The 21,593-nt window shown below is 55.9% G+C and overlaps 1 protein-coding gene across 2 annotated transcripts in view; it reads left to right on the forward strand.

The window, feature by feature from the left end:
• Positions 1-21,593, forward strand: part of PPP6R2 (protein phosphatase 6 regulatory subunit 2) — a 64,517-nt gene that overhangs the window by 22,160 nt on the left and 20,764 nt on the right. Inside the window, exons 3-12 of one of the 2 annotated variants that reach the window (XM_038153804.1) lie at positions 6,543-6,788; positions 9,674-9,860; positions 10,649-10,786; positions 12,156-12,221; positions 13,082-13,194; positions 16,499-16,612; positions 17,974-18,100; positions 18,729-18,881; positions 19,608-19,820; positions 21,010-21,074. In XM_038153804.1, coding sequence (XP_038009732.1) covers positions 6,562-6,788; positions 9,674-9,860; positions 10,649-10,786; positions 12,156-12,221; positions 13,082-13,194; positions 16,499-16,612; positions 17,974-18,100; positions 18,729-18,881; positions 19,608-19,820; positions 21,010-21,074 — 1,403 coding nt within the window. In that variant the 5' untranslated portion in view covers positions 6,543-6,561. The remainder of the gene's footprint in view (positions 1-6,542; positions 6,789-9,673; positions 9,861-10,648; positions 10,787-12,155; positions 12,222-13,081; positions 13,195-16,498; positions 16,613-17,973; positions 18,101-18,728; positions 18,882-19,607; positions 19,821-21,009; positions 21,075-21,593) is intronic. The other variant, XM_038153806.1, reaches the window with a different exon arrangement.

Here is a 21,593-nt window from a genome sequence, read left to right on the forward strand (position 1 = left end):
CCTTGAGCCTGGGCTGGCTTTTTCCCCATGGAAAGGGGGTCAGGCCTTGGCAGGGGCTGCCCAGGCAGCTTTGCTGTCCCCATCCCTGGAGGTGTCCCAGGAATTCCTGGAGGTGGCACTCAGGGCTCTGGGCTGGGGACAGTGGGCATTGGGCACAGCTGGGACTGGATGGGCTGGGGGGGCTTTTCCAGCCTCAGGGATCCTGGAGTTCATGGTGTGCTGGCCAGGATCCTCCCTAAAACCAGGTTCAGCTGGGAAGAAGTGCCTCTCAGAACCTGAGCTCGGGTCCATAATGCCTGGGAAGGGCACGGAACTCCTCTTTCCCTGTTCTCCTGGCACTGCTGTGGCTGTGGCAGGAAATTCCCTGTGGCAGTGCCACACTGTGCACTCACTGTGGGGCAGGAAAAGGAGCAGCTGGGATCTCTCACCGGAGTTCCCCGAGGAGGAGTGGGAACCATCCAGCAGAGCTGCTCAGGGCACGCAGGAGGAGCTGCCTCTCCTGCAGCAGCAATTCCTTTGTGGATTCCCTGCCTGGCATTCCCTGGAGGTGTGGGAGCAGCGGGATCCTTCCCAGGCCAGCAGTGGAGTGGCTGACTGGCATTTTCCTCTTGGGAATTCTGCTGGGAAAAGCTCCCCTAGTGCTCCAAGGGGAGAGATTTGATGTAAAACAAGTTGTCCCATGGAAATTGGTGATGAGTTAAAGATGCACAGATTGGAATGGTTGGGTGGGATATTGGGAAGGAATTCCTGCTGGGATGGAATTCCCTGAGAAGCTGGGGCTGCCCCTGGATCCCTGGCAGTGCCCAAGGCCAGGCTGGATGGGGCTGGGAGCTCCCTGGTCCTTGGGACGGCTTTGGTAGGCTCAGCCTAATTATTTTTGTGTCCCAAGCAGCTGTTGATTCCATGCTGTTCCTCTTGGGAGCAGTGATCCTTCTGGGATCACTCCCAAATCCACCGGTTTGGGATCTTCCTGTGCCTTTTCCTCTTTCTAGTTTGTGTTGATTCATCTCTTCCCTCTCATCCCGCTGCTGAGTCACTGAAAGGAGGGAGTGTTGCTCTAAAGCTGCTTGGGAATTCCATGCCCAGCCCGTCCCTGGGAATTCAGCTGAGCCATTGACCAGCCTGGCCCTGTCCATCTGTGTTTTCCAGGTGGATTTCCCAGTGGTGGAACAGTTTGCTGGAAAAGCTGATTTGGGGGTTCACGTTCAGCAGGTTCAGTACAGTGAGATTTCATTCCCCGGAGCTGGGATAACTGTTACTGGATAACTGGAATTAAAGGTGGAGAGTTCTTGGATGGATGTGTGGTCCTGGTGTTCTCCAGACTTCTTCCCATACTGGGTTGGAGGGAATTCCCTACATTTTGGGATATTTTTTGTTGCTTTGTGTAGCAAAGCTTAAAATTATTTATTCTTATGGAGGAAATAGGGGAGATTTTGTATTAAAACTTGGCAAAAAAAAAAAAAAAAAAAAAAAAAGCTTGAAATTCCCATCAGGAATCTATGTCTGTCCAGGCTAAAATCCACCCTGGGTGGAACTGGGAGGGTGGACCAGAGCTGCTGGAGCTGGGATTGGCTTTGGGATTTTGTGCTGGATGTTACCGGGATGGCAGGAGGATCCCAAAACTCCTTTTGGGAATGTCCCTCCTTCAGCACTTCCATGTGCCCCCTAGTAAAAACATTCCGTGTTTTATTTTAGCAGGAATGATCTTAAATGGACCTGAAAAATCAGTAAATCTTGGGAATTTGGTCCTGATTTCCAGGAGCAGTTGCCTGGGGGGTTTCTGCCCCTCCCTGTTCACTTTTCCCAGTGTTGGAGCGCACAGAGCGTTTTGGAAGGGTTTGAAAATGCTTTGCCTGTGTTTGCTGAGGCTCAGGGGGGCCCTTGGTGACACAGAACTGGCTGGGAATAGCCCTGGGAGAAATCCCAGCAACCCGGGGCCTGGATACTCCTGGAGCTGTGGGGACAGGGGGGCTGGGAAAGCTCCGGGGCCGGGGAGTCACCTGGGAGTGACCCTGGCACTGGCACCACACCCCCGGGTCCCTCTGGAGTCACCTGGGAGTGACCCTGGCACTGACACCGCACCCCCGGGTCCCTCTGGAGTCACCTGGGAGTGACCCTGGCAGCGGCACGGCACCCCCGGGTCCCTTTGGAGTCACCTGGGAGTGACCCTGTCCCAGCACCACGCCCCCAGCTCCCTCTGGAGTCACCTGGGAGTGACGCTGGCACTGACACCGCACCCCTGGGTCCCTCTGGAGTCACCTGGGAGTGACTCTGGCAGCAGCACCTCACCCCCAGCTCCCTCTGGAGTCACCTGGGAGTGACCCTGGCAGCAGCACCATGCCCCTGGGTCCCTCTGGAGTCACCTGGGAGTGACCCTGGCACTGACACCGCGCCCCCGGGTCCCTTTGGAGTCACCTGAGAGTGACGCTGGCACTGACACCGCGCCCCCGGCTCCCTCTGGAGTCACCTGGGGGTGACCCTGGCACTGACACCGTGCCCCCGGGTCCCTTTGGAGTCACCTGGGTGTCACCCTGTCCCCAGCACCGTGCCCCCGGGTCCCTTTGGAGTGACCCTGTCCCCAGCACCACAGCCCCGTGTTGCTTCCCTGCTGTTCCCCCTGCAGTCCCCTAAGGGAGCCTTGGTTTCCTGGAGCTGCTGGCAGCAGGAGGCTGGGTGATCATCCATGGAAAATAAATAAGGAAAGGACGAATTCCCCGTTGGAATTCCCAGGCAGAGCTCCTTGGGCTCAGAACTTTCTGTGTAAAACATTGATTGTTATCCTTTATGCAAATGAGTAGCTCTGGGGCAGGTACTGTCCAGGACACTGCTCTGGGGAGGGTGGAAAACAAAACAAAATTAAATACCATAAAATAAAATAACACAAAACAACATATAACCAAAATAAAATAAAATATGCGTCCTCCCCCTAGCTCCTGAGCAGATGGAGGAGAAAAAGAGCTGAACAGAGCAGAGGTGGCAGAGGGGTCCTTTGGGTGGGGTTTTTAGCAGCAAGTGCATTACTCGTTGGAACTTTATAAACTCAGCTGGAATTTTGTTGGCAGGGAATTGAATATTCCCAGCCTTGAGGAAGCAGAGTTTGTTAGTCTTGGAATTCTGTGTTAGAACAGGGAGATTACAATCTCCTGCATTGTCCCAGAGTTGAAGCACCCCAGCACTGTTTGTTATCATCAGTAGGAATTCAGGTTTGGGTTGGAAACTGGTGCTGCTGTGCTGGGCAGGGGGCTCCAGTCCAAATGGGGCCCAGAGGCACAGCTACAGCAATCACCTTCCTGGAGCCTCGGGCTGAGGGAGGGCAGGGCTGGATGGGCTACTGGGAGGGAATTCCTGCCTGGGAGGGTGGGCAGGGCCTGGCACAGGTGCCCAGAGCAGCTGGGGCTGCCCCTGCATCCCTGGCAGTGCCCCAGGCGAGGCTGGACACTGGGGCTGCAGCAGCCTGGGACACTGGGACGTGGCACTGCAGGGGCTCTGAGGTCCCTGCCCACCCAGCCATTCCAGGATTCCCTGAGCTGTTGGTGCCCCTGCAGAGGGTCTTTAATTGCTGTTGTTAATGAGCTGTGCCAGAGCCTGGTGCCTGCAGGGGCTCTCCTTGGCTGCAGCCTCGCTGCTCCTTCCCAGCCCTGCAGAGCCGTGGTAGTGAACACGGGCTTGGGCTGACACTGGCGTGTCCCTGCGTGGCGCTGGGAGATGCTCCCTGGAATGCACCTCAGGTCCAGCCCCGCAGCAGGCATGACCCAGAGCTGCTCTCCTGGAGCCCTCGTGGGGGTTGCTCTCTTTGGATATTCCAGAAATAAAATCAGCAGCCAGGAAGGGCTGTCAGTGTACACTGGGAAAAGGGAAAACATCTCTGCTTTACTGGTGGCAAGAGTGACCTGAATTTCAGCACTGAGATGGGAGAAGTAGTAAATCCCGTGGAATCAGAAAGCTCTGGAATGGGTTGGATGGGAAGGGACCCCAGAGCCCCTGCAGTGCCACCCTGCCATGGCAGGGCCACCTGCCGGTGTCCCAGGCTGCTCCAGCCCCAGTGTCCAGCCTGGCCTGGGGCACTGCCAGGGATGCAGGGGCAGCCCCAGCTGCTCTGGCAATTCCAGCCCAGCCCCTCTCCACTCTCACAGGGAAGGTCAGGCAGCGTTTCCTGGAGATGTACAAAAAGTTCAGGAAAGCTGTGGAATTGCCAGGATTACAATGGGTGTCAGTTGGGAAGGTGAGAATTCTGTGTGAATTCCACCTTTGGAAGGAATATTTCTGCATTTGGGTTGACTGAGCCCCCAAACCTCCTTCACTGAAGGCCTTTGGTGCCAGATTTTCCCTCGGTGAATTTGTAACCAAGCAGAGATGGTTAAAAATACCCAAAGAACAGTTTGTGAGGAACACACCGAGCCCAGCAGTGCTGTCACTGCAGTGTCACGTAGGTTGAACATTCAGATGGCTGCTCCCAACTCCGAAATTCAGTGCTGAAATCCCAGACTCTCAAAATCCCTGGGGCTGGAAAAGCCCTCCCAGCCCATCCAGTCCAATCTGTGCCTGTCCCACCTGTCCCCAGCCCAGAGCCCTGAGTGCCACCTCCAGGAATTCTGGGGACACTTCCAGAGATGGGCACTCCAAAGCTGCCTGGGCAGCCCCTCCCAAGGCCTGACCCCTTTCCATGGGGAAATTGCTGCTGATTCCACCCTGAGCTGCCCTGGCCCAGCCTGAGGCCGCTCCCTCTCCTCCTGTCCCTGTTCCCTGGGGCACAGCCCGACCCCCCCCGGCTGTCCCCTCCTGGCAGGGACTTGTGCAGAGCCACAAGGTCCCCCTGAGCCTCCTCTGCTCCAGGCTCAGCCCCAGCTCCATTCCCTGGACATACTCCAGGGCTCTCCTGGGCTGCTCCCAGGATTCCAGGCGGGAAAATCCTGATGTGTGAAAGAAACTCAGATTTTCCTGTGCTCCATGTGCTGGATCCGTGAATGCTTCACCCAAAGCCTCACGGGGGAAGTTATACCACGAAGGACTGAGAGATTTAAAATCTAATGGGAAAATTGGGGTCTTCAGCTTTTTGCAAGGCCCTGCTCTGGTGATGGAAGGCAGAGCCCCCTCAGTGTCGTTCCTGGGGAAGATGGGTTTTCAGGAGGACAGTGTCCAGGCTGTTCTGTGGCTGAGGTTATGCAGAGTGTGACCAGCAGAGGATCAGGCACGGGGACATTTTGGGATGCTGGGAAAAGCCAAAGGAATGGATGGAGAGAATTCTGTGTGCGGAAATGGGGATGTGGGTTGGGTTAAAAACAGCCTTGTGATCCTGGGCATGGAATCACGTGGTGCTGCTGGATCATCTGGGAATGTGGCACAGGGACACAGCTCAGCCCAGGGGCTGCGTGTGCAGAGCTGGGAGCCAGGGCTGGCACTGCCCAGGATGTGTCCCCAGGGAGCTGTGTCCCCTGTGTCCCTGGGGAGGACAGCCCCTGCCTGCTGTTTGTGTTAATGGCTGCAGAGGGACTGGGGACAAAGCCTGCAGGGCCAGCACACAGGGAATGGCTGCCAGTGCCAGAGGGCAGCCATGGATGGGATCTTGGCCATGAGGAATTCCTGGCTGGGCTGGAATTGCCAGAGCAGCTGGGGCTGCCCCTGCATCCCTGCAGTGCCCCAGGCCAGGCTGGACACTGGGGCTGCAGCAGCCTGGGACACTGGCAGGTGGCCCTGCCATGGCAGGGTGGCACTGCAGGGGCTCTGAGGTCCCTGCCCATCCAAACCATTCCGGAATTCCATGAATTCTGTACCTGCTGTGGCCAGAACAGCACTGGGAAGGGTTGTTGAGGAGCTGAGGTGAGATGGTGAAGGGCAGAATTGGAAGAGGAAATGTTAAGCAAGAGGAAGAGCCCTGGGAGAGTCTCCTAGGAGTGGTCTGAAAAGTGCCTTGCTTTGGTGTAACTCACAGCTTTTCCAAAATTTCAGGTATTAGGAAAGCAAAGTGGGAAAATGCCATTAATAGAACTCACACAGAGAAAAATCAGGATAACAAGAGGGCAAACTAGGGTTGGGTAGGAGTGGATGGAAAGGGAGGATTCCAAGTGCAGTGCCTCAAGAACGGCCCTGAGGGCCTGGAGCGTGTCCAGGGAACGGAGCTGGGAATGGAGCCCCAGCAGGGCTGGGGGAGCTGGGCAGGGGCTGAGCCTGGAGCAGAGGAGGCTCAGGGGGCCCTTGTGGCTCTGCACGAGTCCCTGCCAGGAGGGGACAGCCGGGGGGGTCGGGCTGTGCCCAGGGAACAGGGACAGGAGGAGAGGGAACGGCCTCAGGCTGGGCCAGGGGAGGGTCAGGGGGGATTTTGGGGAAATTCTTTCCCCAGTAGGGTTGGAAAGCACTGGATGGGATGGAGTCCCCATCCCTGGAAGTGTTCAAAAAATGTGTGGATGTGTCAGTGAGGACGCGGGGTGGGAGTGGATGGGGTTGGTGGTGGGACTCGGCGCTCTCAGAGGTCTCCTCTGACCTCAGCGCTCCCGTGATGGTGCACAGGTGGTGTGCAGCAGTAACCGGTGCTTTCCCGCCCCCAGCCAGTCGTGTCCCATCACCATGTTCTGGAAGTTTGATTTGAACACAACGTCACACGTGGACAAGCTGCTGGACAAGGAGGATGTGACCCTGGAGGAGCTGATGGACGAGGATGACGTCCTGCAGGAATGCAAGGCCCAGAACCGGCGGCTGCTGGACTTCCTGTGCCAGCAGCACTGCATGGAGCAGCTGGTCACCCTCATCACCCACGAGCCCCCCGTGGACATGGACGAGAAGGTCCGATTCAAGTAGGTATTGGATCCCTGCTCCCCTGGGACGTGCCAGCCAGGGACCCCGGGGCTGACAGCTGAGATTCCACCTGGGCTCCGTCCCACCGCCGGAGGTGGCACCTCCTGCAGGGGAGGGAGGCTTTCAGCCCTGGGGATGCTCCATCTTTGGGGGTTTGGAGGGAATTGGTTTGGTTTTGATGGTTTGACATTGAGTTGGTCTCCAAAACAAATCCTATTTCAAATAATGTGTCCGAAAAAACATAGCTCAAGTGATGTCTCAAATAATCAAATCTCAAATAATGTAAAAAAGAAATCCTGTCTCAAATAAAGTCTCCAAAAAATCTTACCTGCTGTTCCCTCAAAATCCAAAGTCCCCTGAATAGGTTTTTATAGGGAAGGGAAGCACAAGAGGTAGAAACCTCTGAACTCCGTGGGTTTCCAATCCCACAGAACAAAGTGAGCTGAAAAATGAATAAAATCTGGGGTGTTTTCAGTGTGCTGCACGTCCAGCTCCTGCTGATTTCAGGGATCACAGCTCCGGGCGGGCCCTGCCTCTGCTCAGACCACGCTGAGCTCCTCACAGGGGTTTGCCTCTCACCAAAGTTGTGTTTATGTATTTTTAACCCAGTGTATACTCAAAAACATTGACATTTGGGTTTGGGGAGTTTGTTTGCTTTTGTGAAGTTTATATAAAAATAAAAGGCTGCTCTGACTATAAATAAATGAAACCGGGCAGGTTTTTCCTGGTGGGGATGGAGCAGGGCTGGGGCTGGTGGAAAGCCACAGAAGTGCCACGTTCAGGTGTGGTTTTGGGTACGAGTTGGGTAAGCTGTGAGGTGGCTGTTCCCAGGTGAGGGAATGCCCAGGAGTACGTGGGTAATAACTTGGAATATCCTGTGGCTGCTGTGCAAGGATCCTGCTCTGAAGGGTGAATTTGGGACCCACCTGCAGAGCTGCGTCAGCCCTGGGGCCAGCAGCAGCAGGACCTGGAGCAAGTCCAGAGGAGCTGCTCCAGCGCTGGAGCCCCTGTGCCCTGGAGAGGCTTGGAGAGCTGGGAATGTTCCCCTGGAGAAGGGAAGGCTCCAGGGAGAGCTCCGAGCCCCTGGCAGGGCCTGCAGGGGCTCCAGGAGAGCTGCAGAGGGACTGGGGACAAGGCCTGCAGGGACAGCACCCAGGGAATGGCTGCCAGTGCCAGAGGGCAGCCATGGATGGGATCTTGGCCATGAGGAATTCCTGGCTGGGCTGGAATTGCCAGAGCAGCTGGGGCTGCCCCTGCATCCCTGGCAGTGCCCCAGGCCAGGCTGGACACTGGGGCTGCAGCAGCCTGGCACACTGGCAGGTGGCCCTGCCATGGCAGGGTGGCACTGCAGGGGCTCTGGGGTCCCTGCCCACCCAGCCCATTCCGGGATTCCCTGATTGTTACCAGACAGGTGAAGACTGAGGGAAGGGGAGACACAAGGACAGAGGTTTCAAGAAGGAAATTCCTGCTGGGACACCGAGGGCTGATGTTCATGGGGCATTTCTGATGTTCATGGAGCATTTCTGATGTTCATGGAGCATTTTCTTGGCAGCTCTTGGGACTCCCAGGCAGAGCAGGCCCAGAAGCGTCTCCATAGCCTGGAGAGGGAAAGGAGGGTTTGAGCTCATTAGAAACAGGGAAGCTTTTGGGATAAATAAAGGCTGAGAAGGAAGAATGGACTCAGTGCAAATCCAGATGGAATCCCACTTTTGGCTCTTCAGGAAAGGTTATAAAAGTTGGTGAAGTGGAACAGGGAGAAACTCGATAGCTTTGGAAGGATCTGGGGCTCAGGATGCCTGGAGAGGGGATCATCCAAGGGCTTTATCCCTGGAACAGCGGGATGGAGGTTCAGAAAGTTCAGAGGGGAAGTTGCAAAGAGGAAAAGTCCCTGGTAAATCCCCGCCCAAACAGAACTTGTGGAATGAAACACCTGAAAGGAGGCTGGAGCAGGAAAGGAGGGTGTGAATCTTGGATCTGCCAGGGAGCTGCTGAGCCCAGGGGTGAGGGAAGCTCAGCTTCCCGGGTCGGAGGGGGAGTTCGGGTGAGGTGAGTTCCCTGCAGCCTGGAAACCCCCAGGGCTGGATGTGGTGCCAGAACGGGAATGGTGAGGGGCTGGATCAGACCTGGGGCTGTGAGAGCTGCAGGAGCAGAACCTGCTGGGACAGGGAGAGCTCCCATTGCTCCCCTGTCCATGGGAAGTGTATCCCAGGGAGGCTCCACAGGTCTTTAGGCATTGTGGGTGTTTTGTGCATGGAATGAGTCAGGACAAGGGGAAAAGAGTCCTGGTGTCCTCTTGGGGCTGTAAGGGATGGAAGGTCCCTCTGTGGTGGTGACAGTGACATCCTCAGCCTCAGCTCCTTGGGCAGCACCAAGCCTGAACAGCAGCAGCAGGGCCTGAGGGGCTTTTGGGACCTCCAGGGCTGGGGCTGCAGGAGCAGGAGGAGGCTGCTGGGGAAGGGAATGGTGCAGGGAAAGGGTCAAAGCTCCCAGATGGCCTGGAAGTGTTCTAGTGGCTTGTAGGGAATACAGAGATTGGGAAAGATCCTGGTGTAGAAACCTGCTGTGGTCACAAATCGTTAATAACCCATTGTGGGAAAAGTGTCCTCACCAGAGGGAATCAGTCATGGGATGGGCTGGATGGGAAGGGAGCTCAGAGCCCCTGCAGTGCCAGCCTGCCATGGCAGGGCCACCTGCCAGTGTCCCAGGCTGCTCCAGCCCCAGTGTCCAGCCTGGCCTGGGGCACTGCCAGGGATGCAGGGGCAGCCCCAGCTGCTCTGGGCACCTGTGCCAGGCCCTGCCAGGCAGGAATTCCTGGAGTTCCTTTGCAGAGGGCAGGTCTCCAGTTCCCATCTCACGTGTGGGCACTCTGGGTGTGTCACTGCAGGTACCCCAACACGGCCTGCGAGCTGCTGACCTCGGACGTGCCGCAGATCAACGACAAGCTGGGCGGGGACGAGACCCTGCTCAACATCCTCTACGACTTCCTGGACCACGAGCCCCCCCTGAACCCCCTCCTCGCCAGCTTCTTCAGCAAGACCATCGGGAACCTCATTGCACGGAAAACAGAACAGGTGGGGACGGGATCTGTCCCGATCCAGGGAGTTCCCTGCACTGCCCGTGCCGTGTTCTTGCTGTGAGCTCGTGGTGTTCCCGGAGTTGGGTTTAAGGCTGGCGGTGAAATGGAGTCTCTGGAAAGTTCTCAGAGTTCCTCAGTGCAGGGACATGCTGGTGTGGACAGACTCTTCCCGCAGTTTTGGGTTGGGATCTGCCAGGCCGGGATATCCCCATGGCACAGCTAAAGCTTCACTTTGCATGCCAGGGCATTTTGAGAATCATCAGAGTCATCCCCATCCATAAACAAGGCCTCAGGCTCTTCCTTATGGAAGGGGTGCTGAGCATGGGCTGAGCAGGGATTCAGGAATACTCACACCCCAGTCCGTGCTGGGGCTGTAAATGCTGCCTGGCAGGGAGCTTGAGAGGAAGGGAAGATCCTCCAGCTTCACTTACTTCCGTGGCATTGGGTTTCTCTGTGGCACAGAGGGGAGGAAAGTTGGCTGAAAGGATCTGATTTGGTGCTGCCTTGGAATAAGAATTATTCCCTTGTTCCTGGAGAGTTCCCAGCCCAAGGTCGGTGGTTGGGACACGAAGGAGAAGCTCCAGGAGTTGAGAGGGAGCTGTGAGGGACTTGTGGGAATTGTGAGGGATTTGTGAGGAAGCTGTGAGGGAGTTGTGGAGGAATTCTGGGGGATTTTTGAGGGAGCTGTGGGGAATTTGTGAGAGAGTTGTGAGGGAGCTATGGGGAATTCGTGAGGGAGCTGTGTATCCTGCTGGCAGCTGGTGCAAGCTCCTGTTTCCACAGGTGATCTCATTTTTGAGGAAAAAGGACAAGTTCCTGAGCCTGGTGCTAAAGCACATCGACACCTCTGCCATGATGGACCTGCTGCTGCGCCTCATCAGCTGCGTGGAGCCCACGGCGCTGCGCCAGGACGTGCTCAACGTGAGGCCCTTCCCCTCCCAGCCCCTGTCCCTGCCTGGCTCAGGACACATGGGTCTGTGGGTGTTTCATCCCAGAGGCGGATCCACCCCTCTGGCAGCTGCTGTTCCCAGGGCTGGGGTCGCTCCGTGGGGTCCCTCAGCCCCGTTGTGGCTCCAGGGCAGCAGCCTGGGTCACTCCTGGCAGCAGAGGGGTTCCCACTCATTTTTCCATGGAGCAACCTCTCTTTATTCCAGCTGGAGAGCTTGGAGAAAGGGAAACTGTGTTCTTCCCAGTGTTCAGAAATTCAGACATTGGTTGGGACAGTAACTAGTGTAATCCCTTACCATGTTCAAGGAATCATAGGGTCAAGGAATCCTGGAAAGGTTTGGGTTAGAGAGGACCTCAGAGCCCCTGCAGTGCCACCCTGCCAGGGCAGGGCCACCTGCCAGTGTCCCAGGCTGCTGCAGCCCCAGTGTCCAGCCTGGCCTGGGGCACTGCAGGGATGCAGGGGCAGCCCCAGCTGCTCTGGCAATTCCAGCCCAGCCAGGAATTCCTCATGGCCAAGATCCCATCCATGGCTGCCCTCTGGCACTGGCAGCCATTCCCTGGGTGCTGTCCCTGCAGGCCTTGTCCCCAGTCCCTCTGCAGCTCTCCTGGAGCCCCTGCAGGCCCTGCCAGGGGCTCGGAGCTCTCCCTGGAGCCTTCCCTTCTCCAGGGGAACATCCCCAGCTCTCCCAGCCTCTCCAGAGCAGAGGGGCTCCAGACCCATCCCTGGAAATGTTTTTCCTTGTAATGGAAGTTTGCTCATTGCTCGGGCAGCTGAGTTTGGGCATTGTTGGGATGAGTCTGGGGGATGTCACACATCCAGCAGTTTTCCTGGAACAGGAGTGGGATGTGAATGGAAAGGGGTGGGGGTGAGGGGCTGAGCCTGCGCGTGGGGCTGGGAGGGAGGAGTGGAAGGAGCCTTTGGAGAGGACCTTCCTGCTCTGCCTGGGCCAGAAAGGGGGATAGGGCATGGTTTGCATGGAGAACAGGAAGTTGTGGAGCAAGGTGAAGGTGCAGTCACAGCTGTTCCAACATCTGGCAGGAGGTGGAATTGCTGGGTGTGAGCAGCAGGAAGAGCAGGAGCTGCTGGGAGAACGTGGCGGGGTTCTGCCACCGCTGCTCAGATGGGGCTGTTTGTCCCTGGAGCATCCCATGTTTTCCAGAGGGCCTGCGTGTTAGTTCCATGGCAGGATGCAAATCTGAATCCACCCCTGTCCCTGCCTCAGGGATGGGATTGGAGAGGGAAGGAAGGGCTTCCCCTTCCTGCAGAGCTTCCCAGAGCCCCTCTTGCTCTGAGTTCTCGGACATCCATTGAGGATTTTCTCTGCTGCTCTTTTCCCTGCAGTGGCTGAATGAGGCCAGGATCATCCAGAGACTCGTGGAGCTGATCCATTCGAGCCAGGATGAGGATGTGAGTGGCACCAGGGCATCTGGGGGGGCTGGGTCCTGCAGGGTCCAGGAGATTTCTGTTTGCCTTGCCCCGGTGAGCTGGGGAGGAGCCACGGGGGGATGGCCTTGGGGTGTCCCATCTTCTGCTCAGCACCAGATGAGGGGTTTTGGAGTGGTCTCATCTGCTTTTGACTTATTTTACTCCCAGTTTCTTGGTTCTGCTGCCTCAGTTCATTTCAATCCTACAGACAGCTGGGATTTCCCTTGGGATTAGGGAGGAACCTGCTGTTCCTGGAAGATCCTTTAAAATCAGCCACTTTATGCCATTTTCAAATCTTTCTAGCCCCAAGTAGGAATTCAGCTGTGAAGTCCAGAAAATGCAGTTCTCTGAGCCCAATTCCCTCAGCTCATCCCAGGCAGACTTCCCTCTGCGAGGGGAAAACTGGGAACATCCCCATGGATTGGATTTGTGTTGGAGCAGATGCTGAGGTACAGCAGCTGCAGAGAGGCTTTGCCTGATGGCCAGAACCGGAGGATGAATTCCTCAAACACCCCTGGAAAGCCTTTTAAACCCCAGGAATTAAATGGTGAAGGGTTTCCTCGAGCAGGAAGGCTGAGCAGGGGGAGGAAGGATGGCATGTTTGTGTTGCAGATGTGCAGATTAGCAGGATTGAGGAGAGAAAAAGGAATCCTCACCCCTGAGCTCCTGGCCTGCTCTTGATGGTCACGTTTGGGCCAATCTCCTTTAAGTGCCAAGCCTGTTGATGCTGCTGCTCCAGGAGTGTCCAGCCCTGAGTAACTCCAGGGGGAGCAGGAGTGGGGTTGATCCCAGCCTAGCTGGGCTTGGCCCCGGCACTGACGCTGCTCCTGTCCTGTTTCCAGAGGCAATCCAACGCTTCCCAGACCCTGTGTGACATCATCAGGCTGAGCAGAGACCAGAGCACTCAGCTCCAGGATGTGCCGGAGCCAGATCCACTTCTCACAGCACTGGAATCGTGAGTACTGGGGGCACTGGGCGTGCTGGGGGCGCTGGCAGTGGCTGCTGGGTCGCTCTGCAGGGAGCACACAGAGCAGGGATGTTCCTTTGGAGCTGGAGCAGCTCTGAATGGCCCCTTCAGCCCTCTGGGGGCTTGGCTCTGTCCAGAGGCAGGAGAGCGGGCCAGGGAGCCCAAAGGTCCCGGCCTGATCCAGCTGAGGCAAAAACCCAAGGAATTCCAGCCTGGAGAAGGGAGGGTTGTGTGGGGACCTCACAGCACCTTCAGGGTCTGAAGGGATCTCAAAGGAAGCCAGAGGGGGATTGTTCATCCAGAACTGGAGTGCCAGGACAAGGGGAGTGACATGAGGCTGCCAGAGGGCAGGGATGGATGGGGTATTGGGAAGGAATTCCAGGCTGGGAGGGTGAGCAGGGGCTGGGCTGGAATTGCCAGAGCAGCTGGGGCTGCCCCTGCATCCCTGGCAGTGCCCCAGGCCAGGCTGGACGCTGGGGCTGCAGCAGCCTGGGACACTGGCAGGTGGCCCTGCCATGGCAGGCTGGCACTGCAGGGGCTCTGGGGTCCCTGCCCACCCAGCCATGCCAGGATTCCCTGATTTCCCAGATAACATTCAGTGTGTACCAGAAGTGTTGATTTTCCCAGTTTTGCTCCATTCCTGCTGTTGTTCCTTTGCTCTTTGCAATGAACGTTCAATTATTTATGTCCTGTGTTTTCTGCTTCTTATCGTTGGTTCAAACCTAAAACTCCAGGAGATTCTCCAGGAGACTGAAACTAAAAAAGGCTCTTTTAGGCCTGGAGGCAACATTCTGTCAGGAAAGGGCTGGAAGGAGCCATGGAAGGGACTGGGGCTCCCAATTCCCCCGAGATATCTCTGTCCAGCCAGAGCTCTGAATTTAGGCGGCACTGGGGATCTTTTCTCCTGATCCAGGGCTGTCAGTTCCTCCCTGACTGTGGGATAATTCCTGGGACAGGAAGCCCGTGTGTGAAGATGGGAATGGGATGTGGCTCATCCCAGCACTGGGAAGCCACTGGGACCATCCTGGGCTTGCCATGGAGCTCTTCCCCTGCCAGGAGCTGCTACTCTTCCATAAATCTTTCATTTCCCTCACTGCTCCTGCAGGAATGAGGCAGATCCAGCCTTTGTGCCATGGCCTGACAGGGTCCTGTGCTAGGGAAGTGTTGACTTTTCATGGAGCCCTGGAAGGGTTTGTGTGGGCAGGGACCCCAGAGCCCCTGCAGTGCCACCCTGCCATGGCAGGGCCACCTGCCAGTGTCCCAGGCTGCTGCAGCCCCAGTGTCCAGCCTGGCCTGGGGCACTGCCAGGGATGCAGGGGCAGCCCCAGCTGCTCTGGCAATTCCAGCCCAGGCAGGAATTCCTCATGGCCAAGATCCCATCCATGGCTGCCCTCTGGCACTGGCAGCCATTCCGTGTGTGCTGTCCCTCCATGCCTTGTCCCCAGTCCCTCTGCAGCTCTCCTGGAGCCCCTGCAGGCCCTGCCAGGGGCTCGGAGCTCTCCCTGGAGCTTCTCCTCTCCAGGTGAGCAGCCCCAGCTCTGCCAGCCTGGCTCCCTAGGAGCTGAGGGGCTCCAGCCCTGGAGCAGCTCTGGGGCCTCTCTGGACACTCCAGCAGCTCCAGGTGCTGCTGCTGGGCTCTGGATCTGGAGGCACTGGAGGTCACATCCCTGGCTGGAGCCTGTGGCCTCTCCTGTGTGTCAGTTCTGAGCCCTCAGAGTTCTGGAGATGGGATTGCAGCTGGGTCACTGCCCCGGGAATCCCAGGGCCTTTAGTGAGGGCTGTGATTCCCTGCAGTGGCAGGGGTGATGGCCGTGGAAGACATGGCACTTACAGACTTCTTTGGTAATTTTAGGCTTTCTTTGTAGTTTTGGAGAGGGCTGTGGGACCCTGCACTTCCAGGAACCATCTCCAGAATTCCTGCTCAAAATAAAGGAGTGTTTTGGGCAAAGTGGTTATTTTGCTCCTCTTCCCTTTCTGCTGAAGGTCACAAAGCTCATTACCCTTCCTTTCCCAGCATTGCAGTGACCTTTTGGGTCTTGGATAACTTTTATCAACCCTGAGTCAGGAGTGAATGATCAGCATGGAGGAGGTGGGATCAGGGAGTGAGCACCAAATCCAGGTTCAGGACCTGCTGGCTGGGTGCAATAAAGGAATTGGGTTCATTACAGAAAATTGCCTCCTTTTCCTGCCTCTGCCTCCCCTGCTCTGCTGACAGAGGGCATTTAGATGCTCCTTATTCAAATAATTCTCCCTCCTGAATTATTCAGCTGTTTTTACATTTTTGTCTCATATTTTATTTATACCCACAGAAAGGAGACTTTTTGGAACGTTAGAAAATAGTCAGGATTGGGCTGTGAACTTCAGGGGTGCTGGGTTTGGCTGGACATGGGACTGGGAAAGGCAGGGAAGGAGAAGGGGCTTCCTGAGGGCTGGATTTTGGGGAGCTGTCCCTGAGGGACAGAGCTGGGATGTGGTGGGGAACAGGAGCTGTAGCAACTGGAGTAGCAGCTGACAGAACCAGAGCACACAGCCTCGAGCTGGGCCAAGGCAAACTCAGGCTGGAGAGCAGGAAAAAGCTTTTCCAGAAAGGGGAGAAAGCTCTGGGATGGCTGCCCGGGGAGGTGCTGCAGCCACCATCCCTGGCTGTGTCACCAAAGCCTGCGTGTGGCACTGGGGGCCAGGGTCTGGCTGGGCTGCACTCGATGGCCTTGCAGGTCTCTCCCCACCCAGGGATTGTGTGATTCTGGGAATTGTGTGTGATTGATTGTGTGTGATTGTGTGATCCTGTGTGATTGTGTGATGGTGTGTGATTGTGTGATTGTTTGTGATCCTGTGTGATTGTGTGTGATTGTGTGTGATCCGGTGTGATTGTGTGATCCTGTGTGATCCTGTGTGATCCTGTGTGATCCTGTGTGATTGTGTGATCCTGTGTGATCCTGTGTGATTGTTTGTGATCCTGTGTGATTGTGTGATCCTGTGTGATCCTGTGTGATCCTGTGTGATTTTATGTGATCCTGTGTGATCCTGTGTGATTGTGTGTGATCCTGTGTGGTTGTGTGTGATCCTGTGTGATTGTGTGTGATTGTGTGATCCTGTGTGATCCTGTGTGATCCTGTGTGATCCTGTGTGGTTGTGTGATCCTGTGTGGTTGTGTGAGCTGGGGGCCGGGCTGGCCGGGGGCTGCTGTTGCTGGCAGCCGGGGTTCCTTGGTGGCACGGGGCGTGGGGAGGGTGGGGTGTTGCTGTCCCCCGTGGCTGCGCCTGGCCGGGTGTGAGTGCCGCGGTGTCCCCAGGCAGGAGTGCGTGGAGCAGCTCCTCAGGAACATGTTCGACGGCGAGCAGAGCGAGACCTGCATCGTCAACGGAACCCAGGTGCTCCTGACGCTGCTGGAAACGCGGCGCTCCGGGTGAGCCGGGACCACTGGGGTTACTGGGATCACTGGGATAGCGGGACCGCCGGGACCACTGGGGTTACTGGGATTGCTGAGGTCAGCGGGATCACCGGGACCACTGGGGTTACTGGGATCACTGGGGTTACTGGGATTGCTGAGATCAGCAGGATCACCAGGATTGCTGGAATCACTGGGGTTACTGGGGTTACTGAGATCAGTGGGATCACCGGGATTGCTGGGATCACTGGAATCACTGGGATCTCCGGGATCACTGGGATCACCGGGATCTCTGGGATCGCTGGGATTACCGGAATTGCTGGGATCACTGGGATTGCTGGAATTATTGGGATCACCGGGATTACCAGGATCACTGGGATTGCCGGGATCACCAGGATCACCAGGATCACTGGGATTACCAGGATCACTGGGATTGCTGGGATTACTGGGCTCACTGGGATCTCTAGGATCACTGGGATTACCGGGATTACCCAGATCACTGGGATTACTGGGATCACTGGGATTACTGGGGATCACTGGGGGCTCCAGGCTGGGCTAGGGGCACAAAGGGAAAAGCACTGCCCAGACACAGGGAATGGCTTCAGGCTGGAAGAGGGGAGTCTTAGATGGGATACTGGGAGGGAATTCCTGGCTGGGAGGGCGGGCAGGGCCTGGCATGGGTGCCCAGAGCAGCTGGGGCTGCCCCTGCATCCCTGGCAGTGCCCCAGGCCAGGCTGGGCACTGGGGCTGGAGCAGCCTGGGACACTGGGAGGAACAAGCATTTGTTAGGTAACTCTTGCTGAGCCTTTTTCTTTGGAAGTGTTTGGGAGTTTGGAACCCCAGGAAGCACTTTAGGAATGTGGTTTGCCAGCTCTGCTGGGAGATTGTTTCTGGTCAGCTCCTCCTGAGCTCGGCACAGGTTTGGTTGTGTGAGCAGCACCTGGGAAAATATACCAATATTAACTAATACAGTATAATAAATCATAGAAATAACTAATATAATGGAATCAATGCCGTGCAGGTGGGGGAATGTGTTCAGGAGCTGAATATTACTATTTTTCATCCTCATTTTTGAAGAGAAAACCACTGACATGGCCAGTGTGACTGGAGGCTCTTGAACAAAATCTCCACCTCTGGGTACTGGGGGCAGTTCTGGGCCCCAGGAGAAGGAAGATGGAATGCAGGAAGTGTAGAAGGAGAATGGTTTTAGTGGAATTGCTGATTAAACACCAGGTTGGGCACTGGTTTAGCATCATAAAGTCCCAGAATTCCAGGATGGACTGGTTGGAGGGGCCTTGAGGACCCTGGTATCACATGGTTGTTCAGAATGGGAGGAGGGAATGGTGAGTGACTCCGAGTGAATCCCGGTGTTCCCTCAGAGTGGAAGGCCTGATGGACTCGTACACTCAGGGATTCGAGAGGTCTTACACTGTCAACAGCAGCATCCTCCACGGCATCGAGCCCCGGCTCAAGGACTTCCACCAGCTGCTGCTGCGCCCACCCAAGGTACCGCCAGCACTCCCGGGAGTCAGACAGCTCCAGCACGGACACAGGGCCAGGGAGGGGAAATCCACACCAAATCCTGTGACTCTGGCCTGCAGGGATGAGCAGCAGCAGTCTGAGAGTTGTGTTCAGGGAGATCTTTGGGACTGGGAGATGGAGTAGAGATGGGAAAGGATGGAGAAGAATAAACTTTCAGTGGATAACTGGATTTTAATCTTTTGATTTGGAAGTCAAATCTCCCAGTGGCCCCAGAACCATCCTCTTGGGAGGGTGGTTTAGGTTTCCCGGCTGGGAACAGTCCTGAAGTGGGTGGGATCTGTTAAACCTGAGGATTGCAGAACAGCTGGGGTCGTTAGGGATCATCCAGTGCTAGTGCAGGGCAGGGTCAGCTGGAGCAGTGACACAGGGACACGTCCAGCTGGGGTTGGGATGTCTGGGGTTGGGATGTCTGCCGAGGGGGGAGCAGGCCCTCCCTGGGCAGTGCAGGGTTCCAGGGCTCCGTGCCCTCCGTGGAAAGCTCTTCCCCTGGTGAGGTGGGATTCCCGTGGTTGGGTTTACGGCCCTGCGGAGCCCTGGTGCGGGTGCGCTGCGGGAGCGTTGTCCTGCCCTGACTGGCCTCCCTGCTCCTCAGAAACCGGCGATCCTGACCACGCTGGGGGTGCTGGAGGAGCCGCTGGGCAACGCGCGGCTGCACGGCGCGCGGCTGATCGCGGCGCTGCTGCACGCCAACACCCCCAGCATCAACCTGGAGCTCTGCAGGCTGGGCACCATGGACTTGTTACTTGTGAGTGTCCGGGGGCACCGGGGGATGGGATGGGGGCGGCTCCACCCGGGATCCCTTCTGTGCAGGGCTTGACATCTCCCTGAGCTGCTCCAGCGAGGAGCCGATCCCTGGAGGAGCTTTTGTGATCCCAGTCCGGCTGTTTGGGGTTTGGCACTGAGCCTCACGCTTCCAGTTCCGTGTCAGTTCAGTGGAGAAGGTGTGAAACTGTGAGTGTGAGCTCCTGGAATGATGAGAGGTGAATTTGCTCCTGGAATGATGAGAGGTGAATTTGCTCCCAGGTTCCCTGAGGCTGGAAAAAGCCTCCCAGAACCTGTGCAGCCTTAAGAGAATGAATTCCACCCTTAGCAGTGATGTAGTTCCTGTTTTTCCCAGGCTTTCTGAGCCCCAGCAGAGTTGAGTTGTTTAATGTAGTGTGTCTGCTGTGAGTGCTGTCTGTGTGAGAGGATTCCTAAGTGCTCCATTTATTGGGAATATTCACTGATTTCCCGGCAGACTGAGCACCCTGGGAATGCAGAGCCCAGCCTGCAGTGGCTGCTGGCATGTAGCAGGAAAACTGTTTGAGTGGAATTGCTGATCAAACAATAACTTGAGCAACAATTTGAATATCCCAGAGTCCCAGAATCCTGGGATGCGTTGAACTGGGAAAGTCCTTAAAGATCCCTGATATCATTAAAACCAGAAAAATTCATCCCGAGTGAACTCTTCCGTCTCTCATTTCTCCTCCAGGATTTATTTTTTAAATACACGTGGAATAACTTTTTGCATTTCCAAGTGGAGCTGTCCATAGCAGCCATCCTGTCCCACTCGGTGCACGAGGGGAAGCCCAGCCCGGGCGAGCCGGGCAGCAAAGAGGAGGCTCCGAGCGCGGGCGGAGCCCCGGAGCCCGCGGAGCCCGCACAGCCCCCGGCCGCGGCCACCGAGAACGTCATGGTCACCCACGTGAGAGCTGGGCTGGGGCTGGGCTGCCAGGGTCCCTGGGGTGGGGCTGGGGTCACCAGGAATCCCTTGATTGGGGCTGGGGTCACCAGGGATCCCTGGATTGGGGCTGGGGCCACCAGGGTGCCAGGATTGGGGCTGGGGTCACCAGGGATCCCTGGATTGGGGCTGGGGCCACCAGGGTGCCAGGATTGGGGCTGGGGTCACCAGGGATCCCTGGATTGGGGCTGGGGCCATCAGGGTCCCTAGGGAGGGGCTGGGGTCACCAGGGATCCCTGGGGAGGGGCTGGGGTCGCCAGGGTGCCTGGATTTGGGCTGGGGTGGCCAGGGTCCCTGGATTGGGGCTGGGGTCACCAGGGATCCCTGGATTGGGGCTGGGATCACCAGGGATCTCTGGGCTGGGGTCATCAGGGATCCCTGGGGTGGGGCTAGGGTCACCAGGGTCCCTGGGGGTCATCAGGGTCCCTGGATTGGGGCTGGGGTCACCAGGGTCACTGGGGTTGGGCTGTTCCAGAGCAGGCACTGGTCTCAATGTAGTTTTAAAATTATTATTTATTTTTATATGTAATTTTTAGTGGGTTTTTCTTATAATTTATTGCCTTTAAAAATTGTTTTTATTATTTATTATCAATTTTTAGTGGGCTTTATTGTTATCTATTTTTAGTGGGCTTTAATATTATTTATTATAATTTGTAGTGGGTTTTATTATTATTTTGTATCTATTTTTAGTGGGCTTTATTATTATTTATTATCATTTGCAGTGGTTCTCATGGAGCTGCAGTTGCTTCTGTGCCTTTATTTGCAGCATCCCATTAAAGCTCCCCTCATTTAATGACCCTGTAAATCCCTTGGTATTGATCAAAATTATCCCTATTTATTATCAAAATTATCCCCATTTATTATTAAAATTCCATTTTTTAAAGTAAAAATTACTACAAAGTTTGGACAAAAAACCAACCAAGGCCATTCCAGCTGTTATGGCCAGGCCTCAGCTTTAACTCCTGCTGCTGGGGGGCTCAGGAGCAGCCTGGGGAGCTGCAGGGGGGGCTGCTCTGCTGGGATCCCCTGGGGAATAGCCAGGAAGGACCTGGGCTGAGGTTTGAGCTCCCCAGGAGCAGCGAGGGAAGGAGCAGGAGGATCCCCAGTTCTCCTGTGGAAAATCCTGGGTATCCATCGTCCCTTTTCCCCGCAGCTGTTCCAGAAGTGCTGCCTGGTGCAGAGGATATTGGACGCCTGGGAAGCCAATGACAAAATCCAGTAAGGAACTGCTGGCCTGGGGCTGCACACTGGCTTGGGAATATTCTTGGAGGATTGCCATGTTAATGGCGTCCAAACAGACGTGGATTTTGGGTGGGATTTGGAGCTGGGGTGGTTTGCATGCTGACAAGCCAAATTCCCAAATAGGATTTGAAGGCATGATGGGTGTTATGGATGTTTCCAACACCCCATCCCAAACACTCAGTCTTCTGCTTTTCTGCTTTCCCAGGGAATCCCATGGAATATTCACTTTCTAATTTTATTTTGTTTTGTTTTGTTTTAAATGCACAATTTTATTCTCCCTGGAGTAGAAAACTGTTGGAAGTTGGGGTGGCCAAGCATTTGTGGCCTGGATTTGCTGTTTTAGCTTTATAAACTCCTTGGATTTTGTGCTGCTTGGGCTGATGAGAGCTAAATATCCTAAAAGAACTGAAACATTAAAGTGGAAATATTCCAGAGGCTTCAGTTCCCGTGTCCAGCTCAGTGTTTGGTCCTCCCTCTCTATTCTGAGCTCCTGGT

The sequence above is a fragment of the Motacilla alba genome, chromosome 1A (genome assembly GCF_015832195.1).
Source record: "Motacilla alba alba isolate MOTALB_02 chromosome 1A, Motacilla_alba_V1.0_pri, whole genome shotgun sequence".
Classification (NCBI taxonomy): domain Eukaryota; kingdom Metazoa; phylum Chordata; class Aves; order Passeriformes; family Motacillidae; genus Motacilla; species Motacilla alba.